This window comes from Vulpes lagopus, chromosome 3 (genome assembly GCF_018345385.1).
Source record: "Vulpes lagopus strain Blue_001 chromosome 3, ASM1834538v1, whole genome shotgun sequence".
In the NCBI taxonomy this organism is placed as follows: domain Eukaryota; kingdom Metazoa; phylum Chordata; class Mammalia; order Carnivora; family Canidae; genus Vulpes; species Vulpes lagopus.
In genome coordinates, this window is record NC_054826.1 from 52,304,660 (window position 1) to 52,320,604 (window position 15,945).

A 15,945-nucleotide genomic window follows, 5' to 3' on the forward strand; every position below is an offset into this window, starting at 1 on the left:
AGCAGGGAGCCTGATGCAGGGCTTGATCTTAGGACTCCGAGATCATGACCAGAGCCAAAGGCAGATGTTTAACTGACTGAGCCACCCAGATGCCCCAGTACTGGCTGATTTTTGTCTAAAATATGGAACTTCTCCAACTTTAAAGGGAAAAAAAGACAACTCCACACAAGATTAAGTGACTTGTGCTGTGTGTTTTCTTAGCTCTTCAGGAAGCTGCAGCAAGGTTTGAGGAGTTAAAGGCCCAAAAAGAGCTAAGACAGCTGCAGGAAGACCGAAAGAATGACAAGAAACCTCCGCCTTACAAACATATAAAGGTGAGAAAAGATCACAGGAGACTGTCCCTCCAGGAGAGACTGTGTTATGGAGTGCTGTCTTCCTGCTCTGTTCATGAAAATGTTTGGAAGCACAAGCACAGTTACTGTTACATAGAGGTATGAACTTGAAAGAAGATGAGTAAAGGTTCCAAAGCACTTTCCTAGCCCATTGTCTGCACTTTCCATAAAGTCAATTGTGTGTTGATAACTTTTTCTGTTGTCTTGGAAAGTCTTCTTATAGAAATGGGCTGGATTAGATTCTGTGCGCAGGCAACATCTTGCAGTTTGAAGGAGATTCAAGAACCGTGATAAAAAATGATAAATAGCTCTGAGATAATGTGAATAATATACATGGTAAGTCTTCATGGTAATGGCTGATACTAAAGATACTTTAGGTAACCAGTATGATTAGGTTTCCCAAGGTCAGGAGAATTCCTGGTAGGTGTACCTAAGCCCTAATGTGTCTAACAAAAGAGTCATCACCATTTATCATCTGGGTCCAATGGACCCTTTGGTTTTCTTTTTTTTTTTTAATGTTTTAAGTCATTTTTATAAATAATGTTCAGATGTAAAAATATGGAAATAATGAACAAATTTATTAGACATTTTAGTAAGTACTTACTAAAACCTCTTTAAAAACCTTTTTATGAAGTTGTAATGTTCAAACATCAGAAAACATGAAAGAATACTATTAGATCTATTAGCAAAATGAGACTGCCTGCGTTCTTATATAATATTTGTAATGATGTCATTCCTGAATAAGAATACGTATTTCTTCTTCTAATAGAAAGTCATTATTTGTGTACCCATTGATATTGAGTTTCTGAAATCTTAGAACCTGAGTTTTCACATAGAGATCAATTTCACCACCACCTTTAGAATCTAATGTGGTCAAATACATCCCAAGTAGTCCATGGGACATACTTAAACTAAAAAACTTCTTTAAAAAAAATCTGAAATTCGGATTTAGTCAGGTGTCCTGGAGTTTTATTTGCTCAACAGAACGACCCTATTAAAGCAGACTACAACCGTATAAAAGCACACTACAAATTTTTTTTTACTTTCTGGAAAGATGATTTAATACTTTGGGCAGTGCAATATGGAAACTAAAGTGTGACTGTTTCACTGTTGCATTCATTAGCTTTTGTGATCACATCATTTTTCTGTTCTCTTGTTAGTTTAGTCTTTTTTGGCATAGGTAGGAATCACTGAGTAAATAGGAGTAACCATGAAACAGTAAAATGTTATGAGATACAGGAAATTAATAACACTAAACTTCCATAATATAGCTTAGATTTTTCAAAGGGTTTAATGGATGTACATGGTAGTTGCAGAATAGAATGAGAGGGTTTTTAATTTTTTTTCCTTTTTTTAAAAAAAAGTAAGTTTTCTTTTTGATCTTTAGAAGACCTCTAAGAAAGAGCATGGAGTCCTCAAAAAGGAGAAAGTAATCTCGTTCCTACAGTCAGAGATGTCAGATAACAGCAAGGGAGGCATTTCAGAGTAGCACGTCAAGCATAGTGAGCTCTTAAGAAAGCAGCTTCCTGGGAGGAAGTGATCTAAATCACAGAATTTAGAAGCCAGCTTTTTTGCTCCATAACCCTTCCCCACCTTTTTCAAAACAAATACATTTCGAAGAAAAAATTTTAGAAGGATTGGCAAACTCTACAGTCCATGGGCCAGATCTGGCTTACTATGGTTGGGGGAATAAAAGAATGAAAATAATATTTCCCGGGACATGAAGATTATATGAAATCCAAATATCAGTGTCCATAAATGAAGTTTTATTGACACTTATCTATGCTTATTTAGAAATTGTCTTTTGCTTCTTTTATGCTACATGCGCCAGAAATCTATAGCCTGCGGAGCCCAAACTATTTCCTTTCTGACCTTTTACAAGAAAAGTTTGTCAATCCCTGATGTAGAGTGAGCATTTAACTCTACTTACTTACCTATCTGTATTGTTCTTAACCGTGTGTTTTTTGTTTTTGCTTATATTTTATGTTAGCCAAGAAACTTAACTTGGATTTACTAACAAGTTAGATTAATATCTGAATTTGAAAAATGAAACATACCTTTATAGAGAGAAAAGGAGTAGGATGAAACTTTTGTGGGAGGGAGGGCAGGTAAGGATGCTTTGTTGTTTTGTTTTGTTTTGTTTTGTTTTGTTTTGTTTTTAAAGATTTTATTCTTGAGAGACAGAGAGAGAGAGAGGCAGAGGAAGAAGCAGGCTCCATGCTGGGAGCCTGCCGTGGGACTCAATCCCGGGTCTCCAGGATCAGGCCCTGTACTGCAAGGTGGCGCTAAAGCGCTGAGCCACCCAGGCTGCCCAAACAAGGTCAGCGAGCCAGCCGGGAGATACTTTGAAACAGAGATGTATGTTTTAATGCCTTATGTGTAGACCTGTAGTCTGAGATGATGGAGTCAGTCTTTACCTTCCGTCCCCTTTGCTTTCCTCAAGATTGTGACTTCCTTTTGCATGTGCTAATAAAAGTATTCCTCCATTAACAAGATGTTTACAGGGCACCTGGGTGGCTCAGTTGGTTAAGCGTCTGCCTTCAGCTCAGGTCATGATGCCAAGGTCCTGCGATCGAGTTCCTGTCGGGCTCCCTGCTCCCGGGATGGGAGTCTGCTTCTCCCTCATCCTCTACCTACCTCCCCCCTGCTTTTGCACGCTCTATCTCCCAAATAAATAAATAAAAATCTTTAAAAAAAGAAAAAGTTTATAAGGTTGGTTTTTAAAAAACTTATTTATTGAGGATCTCTGGGTGGCTCAGTGGTTTAGGGCCTGCCTTTGGCCCAGGGCGCGATCCTGGAGTCCCAGGATTGAGTCCTGCGTCGGGCTCCTGGCATGGAGCCTGCTTCTCCCTCCTCCTGTGTCTCTGCCTCTCTCTCTCTCTATGTCTATCATAAATAATAAATAAATATTTAAAAAAACTTATTTATTGAGGGAAAGAAAGAGCACCAGCAGGGGCAAGGGCAGAAGCAGTCTCCCCGCTGAGCAGGGAGCCCAGTGGGGTGCTCGTTCCAGGACCTTTGGCTCATGGGCTGAGCCAAAGGCAGACCCATAACCAATTGAGCCACCCAGGAGCCCCAAGAAATACACAGTTTTTGCCCGGATTTTGAAGTATCTGGGAAGAGATATAGCAGAGTTACATCCTTGTGTAAGGTATTATCAAGAACTGGTTTAAGGATACAATATATTTCTGTAAACAGATTGGAGATTTTATAATACTGTTAAAGAAGAGGAACACCTGGGTGGCTCAGTCAGTTGGGCATCTGCCTTTGCCTCAGGTCATGATTCTGGGGTCCTGGGATTAGGCCTCACATCAGGCTCCTTGCTCACTGGGGAGCCTGATTCTCCCTCTGCCTCTCTGCCTGCTGCTCACCCTGCTTGTGCACTCTCTCTTTCTCAAATAAATAAATAAAATCTTAATATATATTGTTAAGAGGCAAAAACTAAAATGTTGGAAATGAAACCTTTTGGGAATTTAGAGGATGGAAATTACTTTTGTTAATAGTGATACCATTTTATTTTCTTATTTATTATTATTATTTTTATAGCCCAATGCTGGACATGAACTCACAACCCTGAGATCAAGAGTCAGATGCTTAACTGACTGAGCCACCCAGGCACTCATTATAGTGATTTTAGATGGAAAGGATGTGATATCTAGAATATTTGATGTGACATAATTAAATGAACATTAAAAGAATGAAAACTTAATTTAAAAATATGCTGTATTTAAGAGACTAGTAGACTTTGTACTACTCTTTTCATATATTTCTTAATTTCTTATCCTCACAATAATCTTGCAAGTGAAGCAACTTACCAAAATCACAAAACTCCTGAAAAGCCAATTTTTATGTATGAGATGGGTTTTTGAAGACGCAACAGTTTGACTATTCCCAGTGAAATAATAAATAATGCCAGGTAGGGGAGACTCATTCTTACAGTGCACAAATCCATCTGTGTTATGGAATGCCTATTTTTTCCCTCTACATTGTTGCTAGCATTTGAAAAGTGCTCAGGGCTTCGGTGTTAGAGCAGCTTTTTGACCTCTCTGTTTTATCACACCAGATTTTCACTATAGTTTTCAGTATTAGCACCACTAGTAACTAAATGCATGAGTGACATTGCTATAGTCTATTAAAAAGATTTCAAACTGGGCGGCCCCGGTGGCGCAGCGGTTTAGCGCCGCCTGCAGCCCAGGGTGTGATCATGGAGACCCGGGATCGAGTCCCACATCAGGCTCTCTGCATGGAGCCTGCTTCTCCCTCTGCCTATGTCTCTGCCGCTCTCTCTCTCTGTGTGTCTCTCATGAATAAATAAAATCTTTTAAAAAAATTAAAAAAAAAAAGATTTCAAACTATGATAATAAATATTAAAAATATTTCTTCACATACATTAACCCCAGTTGCCCAAAGACATTTTTCATGCCTACCATTTACCACTTAAGAATTCTTTTTTTAGGATCCCTGGGTGGCGCAGCGGTTCGGCGCCTGCCTTTGGCCCAGGGCGCAATCCTGGAGACCCAGGATCGAATCCCACATCGGGCTCCCGGTGCATGGAGCCTGCTTCTCCCTCTGCCTCTCTCTCTCTCTCTCTCTCTCTCTCTCTCTCTCTCTCTGTGACTCTCATAAATAAATTAAAATTAAAAAAAAAAAATTCTTTTTTTAGGGCAGCCCGGGTGCTCAGTGGTTTAGCGCCGCCTTCAGCCCAGGGCATGATCCTGGATACCCATGATCGAGTCCCACGTCTGGCTCCCTGCATGGAGCCTGCTTCTCCCTCTGCCTGTGTCTCTGCCTCTTTCTGTGTCTCTCATGAATAAATAAGTAAAATCTTTTTTAAAAAAATTTATTTTTTAAGGGACACTTGGGTGGCTCAGTGATTGAGCATCTGCCTTAAGCTCAGGGTTCAGGCTGGGGTCCTGGGATTGAGTCCCACATTGGGCGCCCCACAGGGAGCCTGCTTCTCCCTCTATGTCTCTGCCTCTCTCCGTGTGTCTCTCATGAATAAATAAATAAAATACTTTTAAAAACCTTTTTTTTTTTTAAATGTAGTGGCATAAGTGGTGCCACCATGTGGTAATAGCAGAAACTCAGTTTATACTTCGCTTGCGCTATCAGCCTTGAAATTAAGTTTTTTCATAAAGTGATTTAAAAATTTTTTTGTGGTAGCCACAAAAATTTTTTTGTGGTATTTATTTAAAAAATAAAAATTTTTTTATATTAAAGTAAGGCTTTATGTCAGACTGCCCTGATCTTAATTTCCTCCAATTTTCTTTATTGTGGTAAAATATAGATAAGGTAAAAGAAAAAAAAGATAATGTAAAATTTATTAGCTTAATCACTTTTAAACATACAGTTCAGTGATATTAAATGCATTTATGTTTGCAGCTGTTACCACCATCCATTTGTAGAACTTTTTTCATCTGGTAAAACTGAAACTCTGTACCCTTTAAATATTAACTTCCGGGATCCCTGGGTGGCGCAGCGGTTTGGCGCCTGCCTTTGGCCCAGGGCGCGATCCTGGAGACCCGCGATCGAATCCCACGTCAGGCTCCCGGTGCATGGAGCCTGCTTCTCCCTCTGCCTGTGTCTCTGCCTCTCTCTCTATCTCTCTGTGACTATCATAAATAAAAAAAAAAAAAAAAGAAAAGAAAAACCTCTAAAAAAAAATAAATAAATATTAACTTCCCATTCTCCCCTTCTCTCATTCCTTGGCAACCACCATTGTACTTATTCCTCTATGATCTTCACTACCTTATATAAGTGAAATCATGTAGTATTTGTCTTTTTGTTACTGGCTTGTTTCATGTAACATAATGTCCTCCAGCTTCATCCATGTTGTAACATGTGTCAGAATTTGCTTTTCTGGGACGCCTAGGTGGCTCAGCAGTTGAGCACCTGCCTTTGACCCAGGATGTGATCCTGGAGACCTTGGATCATGTCCCACATCAGGCTCCCTGCATGGAGCCTGCTTCTCCCTCTGCCTGTGTCTCTGCCTCTCTCTCTCTCTGTGAGTCACTCATGAATAAATAAATAAAATCTTTAAAAAAAAAAAGAATTTGCTTTTCTTTTGAGCTGAATAACATTTCATTATTTTTACCACATTTTAGCTGTTGTGAATATTGCTGCTACGTTCAAAATCTTGTCAAATATGGCATACAACTTCAAAAAAAGTCTCTTCTAGATCCTGAATTGTCTTGTATTGCCTTGCCTGATATACTCTAGTATGTGTTTCTTCTCCAGGTGAACCGTCCTATTGGCAGGGTACAGATCTTCACTGCAGACTTGTCAGAAATTCCCCGTTGCAACTGTAAAGCTACTGATGATAATCCCTGTGGGATAGACTCTGAGTGCATCAATCGCATGCTACTATATGAGTGCCACCCCACAGTATGTCCTGCTGGAGGACGCTGCCAAAACCAGTGTTTCACTAAGCGCCAGTATCCAGAGGTTGAAATTTTCCGCACATTACAGAGGGGTTGGGGTCTTCGGACTAAAACAGATATTAAAAAGGTGAAGAAATTTTTTCATAATTTCTGATTTTTTTCTTTTTTGCATTTGTTTAATATGAGTAATTATTCTTGATTAATATGAGAAAATGATCATTAGAGGGAAGATAACATAGTATAAGGATTAACCTTACTGTTGGGTCTTGCTATATCCTGGAGTTTAGAGGCTTGAGAATAGTCTGTCTCCTTTACCTCTAAAGTCCTTAGTATTGATCATGTTCACTGTATATGAGGATAAAAAAATGAAGGGAATTCATAGATACACTGTGGCCTTATTTATTTACTCTTTTGTGACAATCCTGGAATTTGTAGTTAAGATAAAGGGGATAATGAATATGTGATAATAGAGATGTTAATCACCTAAAAAATAAAATCTGTTTTTACTACGGGAAAATGTGTTTTTGGTTCATGGAAAATAAAGAAGGATTAGGCCCTCTCTAATAAAAGTGCAGTAACATCTTCAACTTCAAACTTAGAAGGAACTGCAAGTATATAGTCTTTGTGTAGAATAAATCTTATTTGACATCTTAATAAAATAAGCCTTATTCTAGTTATGCTTTCTGAAGAATTCTACTGAAATTGGTTTCTAGTAAAGGAAGTATATATCGGTTGGTCTGTTATTTGCTAAGTAGCTATTATATATCTCCTGTGTGCCAGGCATTGTGCTGTAAACACAGTGAGAGACATAGCCCATCCTTTCATAAAGTTCACATTCTAGCAGGGAGAGACATAGATCATGTAGTTCCCCAATGTAGAAGCACAAAGGGTTCTGGAGGCATGTGGTAAACCAGGTAAGTGGCCTGAAATTAACTTTGAGAATATTTTAGGTTGAGAATTTAAAGGTAAGTAATGATTGGCTTAGTCTAGTTGACTCCTAAAACATTGCAGGCAAAGTGGACAGCATCGATGAAAGCCAGTATGATTGTAGTGCAGCGAGTCAGGAGGGGACAGTATTGTAAAATGTGGAAGGGCAGCAGGCCAGGCATGGTCCAAGGAAAAAAACCATAGTTTATGGAAACTGACTTTCATGTTTTTGGGTATTTAAAGAGATCAACTCTCTGTATCACCATTATAATGGAGCCCTAGCTTACTTACTTCCATGTTGGTTGATCCTGAGTGTCCAGAGTATCCTGGTCTTTCTCATGGTGACAGTGATAGGAGTGGGAGGTGTTTTTCATTGTCAAATAGTTGAAGCATATTTGTGTTTCTTGAATGAACCTTTGTTAAATTGACTAGGTACATGTATGTGAACTACTTTGGAGATTGTTATTTTCATGAATTTAAAAAAAAAAAACAGTTTGGGAACACAGTTGTGCTTTTTGCCATTAAGAACTATTTCTTATTCTAGGGTGAATTTGTGAATGAGTATGTGGGTGAGCTAATAGATGAAGAAGAGTGCAGAGCTCGAATCCGTTATGCCCAGGAACATGATATCACTAATTTCTATATGCTTACCCTAGACAAAGTAAGTATTATTTCCATTGTTATAAGATTGTGAAATTGAGCCATAGTGTATGTAGGCATATAATTCACTGCCCAAAACAGTATTCCCTTACCTTCATTCATAGGGTTAGTTAGCTTGGTCAGAGTTCTAGCATAGCTAAATTTGCTTATTTCTGGCTATACATCCATTGCCAAAGGCAACAAAGGTACTCTTTGCTTTCTTTTTGAACTGTCCAATATTAGTTGGGTATTCTGTCTTTTAGTATTTTTCCTATAAGATTAAAACCTGGAGCCAGCCAAGTAAATAATGATTCTTTCACCCTTTTATTTTAGATTGAGAAACTGATTTGTTTACTATTTAGTGCATTGAGAAGGTCATATAAATTGTAGAACTTAGCTTCTGAGACTAAGTCATCATTTCCAGTTATAGGAATTTCCTGATGAGTTTCATTTCATTAGTGCCTAGAATTATATTTGGGACTCATTCCTAATTCCAACATCCTAATATATTTATTTTCTATGTATCTGAGATTCTTCCTTATACCTGAATATTAGGGTCTGCTAGCTCCCTGTGACCCCTTCCATTGGCTATTATAACAGAATTCTCTTCTGATGTGAAACTTTGTGAACATTTATCAATTTGAACTCTTTGGTTTGTGAGATCATCACCTCCAGATATTCATATCTTCGTTCGGGATGGGGTCTCAACATCAATATTAAAAACTCCTTAGGTGAGCGCCTGGGTGGCTCATTTGTTGAGCATTTGCCTTTGGCTCAGTTGTGATCTCGGGGTCCTGGGATCAAGTTCTCCCTCTGCCTATATCTCTGCTTCTCTCTCTGTGTGTCTCTCATGAATAAGTAAATAAAATCTTAAAAAAAGAAACAAAACAACCCTTAGGTGATTTCTAATGTGTAGCCTAGATTCAGGACCACCTAACTGAGAGGATGGGGCAAGCTGCTGCTTGTATAGCAGTGGTCCTCAGACTTGAGCATATATCAGAATCCTCTAGTGGGCTTGCTATAACACAGATTGCTGGCCTCAAGAGTTTCTGCTTTATTATGTTTGAAGTGCATCCCAAGGGGATCCCTGGGTGGCGCAGTGGTTTGGCGCTTGCCTTTGGCCCAGGGCGCGATCCTGGAGACCCGGGATCGAATTCCACGTCGGGCTCCCGGTGCATGGAGCCTGTTTCTCCCTCTCCCTATGTCTCTGCCTCTCTCTCTGTCTCTCTGTGACTATCATAAATAAAAAAAAAAAAGAAAAGGAGATATTATTGTGATTCTGGAGAAAATACATTTCTGTCTAGTAAAAATTTGGTAATTTTAAAAAAGAAAAAAAAAATGAAGTGCATCCCAAGAATTTGTATTTCCAATAAGTAATAGATGTGCTAGTGCTGGATTAGTGACTATACTGTGAGAACTCCTGGGAGAGTCAAACTTTAGAAATAGGAACTCCAACTTGTTAGAATACACAGGAAGTATCTAATGAGCATCATCTCTTGGAATTTAAGGACCGGATCATTGATGCTGGTCCCAAAGGAAACTACGCTCGGTTTATGAATCATTGCTGCCAGCCCAACTGTGAAACACAGAAATGGTCTGTGAATGGAGATACCCGTGTTGGCCTTTTTGCCCTGAGTGACATTAAAGCAGGTAAGTGTCAATTAAGGATCCTGGAGCTAAGAAGGGAATTTCAGGTTTTATCATCTAAAAATCCCATATGTCTTATAACCCAAAATGAGGTCTGCAAACTCTTAGAGATACAGAAAAGACTTTCCAGGTGGCACTTGGCATAGAATATTTTTGTGGTGATTGGTGGTATGGCAAAAGATACATTAAGTATGTCATTTAACCAGTTTTTTTAATTGTATGGTTTTATGGCAATAGATCATTCACATTTTTGTGCAACTGTCGCCTCTATCCATCTCTATAACCTTTTCATCTTCCCCAAAGGAAACTCTATTCATTAAACACTAATCCCCCATTTTCTCTCCCCTCAGCCCTTGGCACCACGGTCAGACATTATTCCAAACATTACCATATTTAGTCTTCACAAAAATGCTGTGAAGTATATGGTATTATGCCTGTTTTACTTGGATTCTTGGGTCTGGCACCTCTAACCACCCTGGGGAATATCCTGTGACTTCAGTCCTTATATCTCTCTTGACTGCTTTCAGTACATTTGTACTTAGAACTTTAGTCATTGTCCATGTGGATGGATTCCTCTACCGTTTCTAGCCACAAGTTTTTCTTCTCTCTCCTCCCATATTCACTTAGCTCAATTAACATGGTGTGGGAATTCACAGACCTTGTTCTTGTCCTCACTTAACTTCCGGTCTGCATGGGTGGTATGAGAGGAATGAGACAGAATGTGCTCAGTGCTACGTGGAGTTCATGTGAAGCTGCAGCCTTGGCGGATGGAATCAGAACTTTTCAGCTTGCTCTACTTACTCATTCAGCTTTGCTGACTTTTCATATACCTGCTCTGCTTTCTACCACATGTGTTATACTCCTTATCTTTTCCATTACCCTTTGCCATATCCCGTAAGTGCAGACCTCAAGGATTGTTGAATAATGGACTCTTTTCTAGAATGGTATGAATCTTGCCTTTATGTACACCTGTACCTTCCGATTTATCCTTTGTGCAGTTATGTTTACATAGTGGATGGTGAGTAAGCAGCAGGTTGTATCAAGTATCCTCCTATCTTATGTTTGTGTATATGGTTGAGTTGTATTATAAGCACATTAAATTAATGGAAATTCAGTTATAAACTCATAGATTGTTTAATAAGAAAAGAATAGTGTGAGTAGATTATCTATCATTCAGTACAGTATTCCACAGTGGATGTGAAAGGGAAGACATAACCCTGCTGTTACCTTGGTCAGTCTCAGTTCCTGCAAGCTCCTTGCAGTGTGAACCTCTTAACACGCCGTGAGTGATTGCAGGTTTTGTACCGTTTGGACCCCTAAATAAAAAGCAGCTGCTTTATAATTTGCTTAGCTCAATAAACAAATAATCTATATTAATCCAATATTAGATGAAAAACTATATATATCAGTCTCATTGATGAAAGATAGGTCAATGTGTAATGGGAAATCTAAGATTTAATCATTTTAACCAAATCATTATCACTTTCAAAATTAACGGTGAGGGGCAGCCCCGGTGGCCCAGCGGTTTGGCACTGCCTTTAGCCCAGGGCGTGATCCCGGAGACCTGGGATCGAGTCCCACGTCGGGCTCCCTGCCTGGAGCCTGCTTCTCCCTCTGCCTGTGTCTATTCCTCTCTCCCTCTCTCTCTCTGTCTCTCATGAATAAATAAAATATTAAAAAAAAAAATTAACAGTGAACCGTTACCCCAGTGCAGAGTTAATCTCTTTGTATACATATATTAAAAATTCTTATATTTGTTAGGCCTTCCCTAACATGGTTTGAATTTGAATATTGGTGTGTTTTATTTGCTCTCAGTTTTGAGAAGATTCACTTTTGACAGAAAGGGACAATTTGTCCCTTAAATCTGTACATCTTTTTTTAAAAGTTTACAAGTTACTGCTATGTGCATTATGTCAGTACTCTAAATAAGCTTGAGATTGTCTCTCCATTTAATAAATGTACTCTCAGGGCTCAAATCACCCAGCTAGATTGTGGTAGTAGGGATATAAAGCTGGGGCCTGTGTCTGATCTGTGGTGTAGAGTTGTCTAGTATTATTCTATATTGAGATGTCTCTCCCTAAGTTGTGCTAGGTTTGGCACAGACCAACAGCTTTTCTTCATACTTTTATTCCCAATGCCTAGCACATCAGTGTTGTTTTTTTTTGTTTGTTTGTTTGCTTTTGGTAATGAATTAATATATTTTGATTCTGAAAGGTTAGAAAACAAACAACTTGGAATAATCAAAATCTCTACAGTAAAGGTTATTTTAAATATCACTTGTTAAGCTGTGTAAGTTTTTCTGCTATTAAGTTGTATTTGCTGATTAATAATATTACAAGATTAGAATTTATTAATATTTCATTAATATAGTTGGATTAGAGTTAATAAATCCCTTTCTATCCTCTGAAAAATATGTTCTGCAAGTCCATATCCTTTGTGATTAATACAGAAATAATGTAATTAAAGCCATAGATAGTAATATTTTCATGGTCTTTTATGCAGGCACTGAACTTACCTTCAACTACAACCTAGAATGTCTTGGGAATGGAAAGACTGTTTGCAAATGTGGAGCCCCAAACTGCAGTGGCTTTTTGGGTGTAAGGCCAAAGGTACCTTCCAAACGTTTCCATTGCGAATAATGGTGTAGTCCTCCCACCCTAACCAGTGGAACAGCTGACTCTAAGATGTCTTTTTGGAATAATGACATTGGATAGTTGTCAGTAGGACAACTGGCACTTAACTAAGCATGTTGATGATCAGTTTGGTTATTCAAAAGCTGATCTTTGGGTATTTTTGAGCAGTCTGACTTCTAATTGGTAACACCTTTCTAGCTAAAAAAGCTGTAAAATAGGAATCCATAAAGTAGATTACTTCCCATGTCTTTATTGGTCTCAGCTCATCATACTCACATTTCCTAATAAGCTACTTAGATTCTTGGTATCTTATGTCCCATCTGTTTCTCTTTTCTAAGCTCTCAAAGAATCCAATATTGAATTTAAGATTCTAAATGTAGTATAACACTGTGGATAAACATAGGACCCTTAATCTTACCATCTTAACAAAGGATAACCATTGTTGTGTCTTACTCCCTGGGTTTTTATGTGCATTTTAGCTGGCTTACAATTCTGTAAAGAAATACTTATAATTCTATATCCTGCATTTCTTAAATATTATAATTTTTTCCTTGCTGTCACATGGTCTTTTTGACCATTATCTTTAGTGACTGTTCAATTTTTGAATACACTGGTTGGACTGTACTAGATGAACATACATCCTTATTTTTCAATTAACTTACAGAACACTGAAAATTGAAGTTTAATTTTCATGAAAAGTAGGCTACACGGCGACTCCAATTCGATATTTCCCATTATGCTCTTTTAATTATGGAAGTCAACATTAACAACTGAAAAATGCAAATTAGCGCAGAAACCAATAACTAAAGGGGGAGCAATCATTTTGAGCAAAAACACATGATAATAAACACCCACCAATTATTCTTTTATCAAATAAGGAAAGTTATGTTTATATTTTATGGAGTTTTTTTTCTTTAGTCGGTTAAATGGTCTTGGTCCTTAAAGCGTCCAGTTTATTTTTTCTCTATAAATCAAAATAATAACTGAGTTTAACAAAGGTTAATGGTATTACAGTCACTAGGAATGTCTTTCTGCATCCTTAACATCTATGTAACATTTCACACATGAAGCAGAGAAATTTAAGGGCAGAAGTTTAGAAATGGGAGATCACTGTAGGATAGTAATAAATCAGATTGATTGTGGATGTTTCCAGTCCAAGATAAATAATGTGATGAAACCCACGGGATTTGGTAACCAAGTGTGGGCTTCAGGGAACACAGAGGAGACCTGCTGGCTACACCAGGATCTGTCTTGGGGAGTAGTGGATATGAACCTAATTTGATATAGATGAAGGGCACATAGCTTATTGTGGGCAAGGACCATGAGTTTTCTGTGCCTTACTAACATTTGACTCTTAATAAGTGCTCAGTGAAGGTTTGTTGAATAAAGAAATGTGTGTGTATACACAGATATGACACACATAGACAAACATAAAAGTAAAACTTAATGAAAGGGGAACGTTTAACACTAGCCTTATGTGTTAACAAAAAGAAGTTCATTTCTGTTTCATTCAGGTGGTAAGAGTAGTTGATAGAAAAGTTAGAATTAATTTATTGGGTACCTATGATGTGCCAGGTGCCTTTCCTGCATTTTCTCTTATCTTTAGAACAGTCTGTGAGGACTGTCTCTTCCCAGAGGAGAGATGAGGCTCATAGAGGATAGTTAACCTGGTCAAGATCACACAACTCATGTATCGACAGAATGCTGACTGCTCAATATCTGACCTCTAGAATCAGCCGATTGCCACAGAAGAAAAGTCAAAGAAATTCAAGAAGAAGCAACAGGGGAAGCGCAGGACCCAGGGTGAAATCACAAAGGAGAGAGAGGATGAGTGTTTCAGCTGTGGGGATGCTGGCCAGCTCGTCTCCTGTAAGAAGCCAGGCTGCCCAAAAGTTTACCACGCTGACTGTCTAAATCTAACCAAGCGACCAGCAGGTTGGTGCCAAAATCCATTTAGTGTGCTGCTTGTTCTCTGCCAGAATTGTCAGAGCCCCATGGTCTTCCCATGTATAGCATTGAAGGAGGTATGGTTCATATTCTCATTCTGGAAATAAAGGCTTGGAATCCTAGGTTTAGAGAAGGGAACACAAACCTATTATATGTCAAGCAGTTTATTTATATTTATGTTATGTTATTTTATCCTCCCAGCAACCCATAAAGATGAGACCTTTTCACCTTCCCATGATGCAGATGAGGAAACTGAGAGTCCAGTTTGGTTAGATGACTTGTCACAATAGAGTATGTAGATTTAGGAGTTGAATTGAAAGCCAGGTTTTCTGACTTCAAGGCCACTAAATCTGTTTCCTTTCAAAAGAAAGAGAGGTTGATATAGCATGGAGTTTGGGGTTAATTCAGTCAGTGAAGTGTGGACTAGACATCCTTTTAGCCCCCTTCACCCACTCCCTTCTGACAGAGAGGCAGCTCCATCAGTGGATATATGAGATAGCTGCTTAGGCAGATAGAAGGTGTTAAGGAATTTGTGGCTGGCATAGCCACTAGCTTTTGAGTGGTGGGTTGGAGTTAGAAGGATTTTAAGGAAGTTGGATATGTGGTCTGTTTTTATTGACAGAAGCAAGAAAGCAATAGGGGGCCACTCCATCTGAGGAGATTATACATCACAAGTGGCCTGCTCCCAGGGATTGCAGAGAGAACTTTGGGGTGGGAGTGAGAGGAGTTTGTCCCTGAACTAGCTTTCCTTTGATGTATAGTTGCCAGGGTAATGCAATAATAGAAACAGAGGTAGTATGAGGGCAAGGCCACTTGACAAGTCATGTCAGGAAGTGGAGATGGAGAATTGTTTCAGGATCAATAGTTCAGGATTGTAGCTGGTACAGGCTGCAATAGAACTTGTCTTGCCTAGAAGCCAGGAGTCAGGGCTAGCATAGTTTATTTGGAAACTGAACTTGGACTAAAACACCATGGATGTCAGAGACTCTCAGGTATCATGAAATAGGGCAAACAGATGGTAGGTCAGGATCTTTTCCACTGGTTCTGTGTGGACAATATGGGTAAAATTTGTGCTAGTTTCAAGACTTGAAACCGAGCAAAAGAAAATCTGCTCAGCTTTTCATATTTGTATATCTCCTCCCTGTTCCTAAATATAACCAAATAAGTAGAAGTTTTAATAGCTGAGATTATCCCTTTAGAGTTGAATATTTAAAGGCTATATAAAGACAAATGGAGTTTGCAAAATTGTGGAAGTAATGTCTTCACAACTTATCTAAGAGGAGCTTTGGGTTTTTACCCCCCTAGAAATAGTCATAGAAATAAGAAATTACCACTGCCTATATGTTTAGTTGATAATCAGTTGGTACTTGGTACTTGGCTTTTATGTGTTATACAGGAGAATCAGATTCTGGGGCAGGGGAGTTGTTAAGTGAGTGGCAT

General features: G+C 38.7%; 1 protein-coding gene across 10 annotated transcripts in view; it reads left to right on the plus strand.

Annotated features, from left to right (window-relative positions):
* The window catches only part of NSD1 (nuclear receptor binding SET domain protein 1), a 154,835-nt gene that overhangs the window by 132,351 nt on the left and 6,539 nt on the right, over positions 1-15,945 (plus strand). For all 10 annotated transcript variants that reach the window (XM_041749928.1, XM_041749934.1, XM_041749932.1 and 7 more), the window contains 6 exons: positions 202-314; positions 6,570-6,839; positions 8,184-8,300; positions 9,787-9,928; positions 12,428-12,534; positions 14,289-14,493. In XM_041749928.1, coding sequence (XP_041605862.1) covers positions 202-314; positions 6,570-6,839; positions 8,184-8,300; positions 9,787-9,928; positions 12,428-12,534; positions 14,289-14,493 — 954 coding nt within the window. The remainder of the gene's footprint in view (positions 1-201; positions 315-6,569; positions 6,840-8,183; positions 8,301-9,786; positions 9,929-12,427; positions 12,535-14,288; positions 14,494-15,945) is intronic.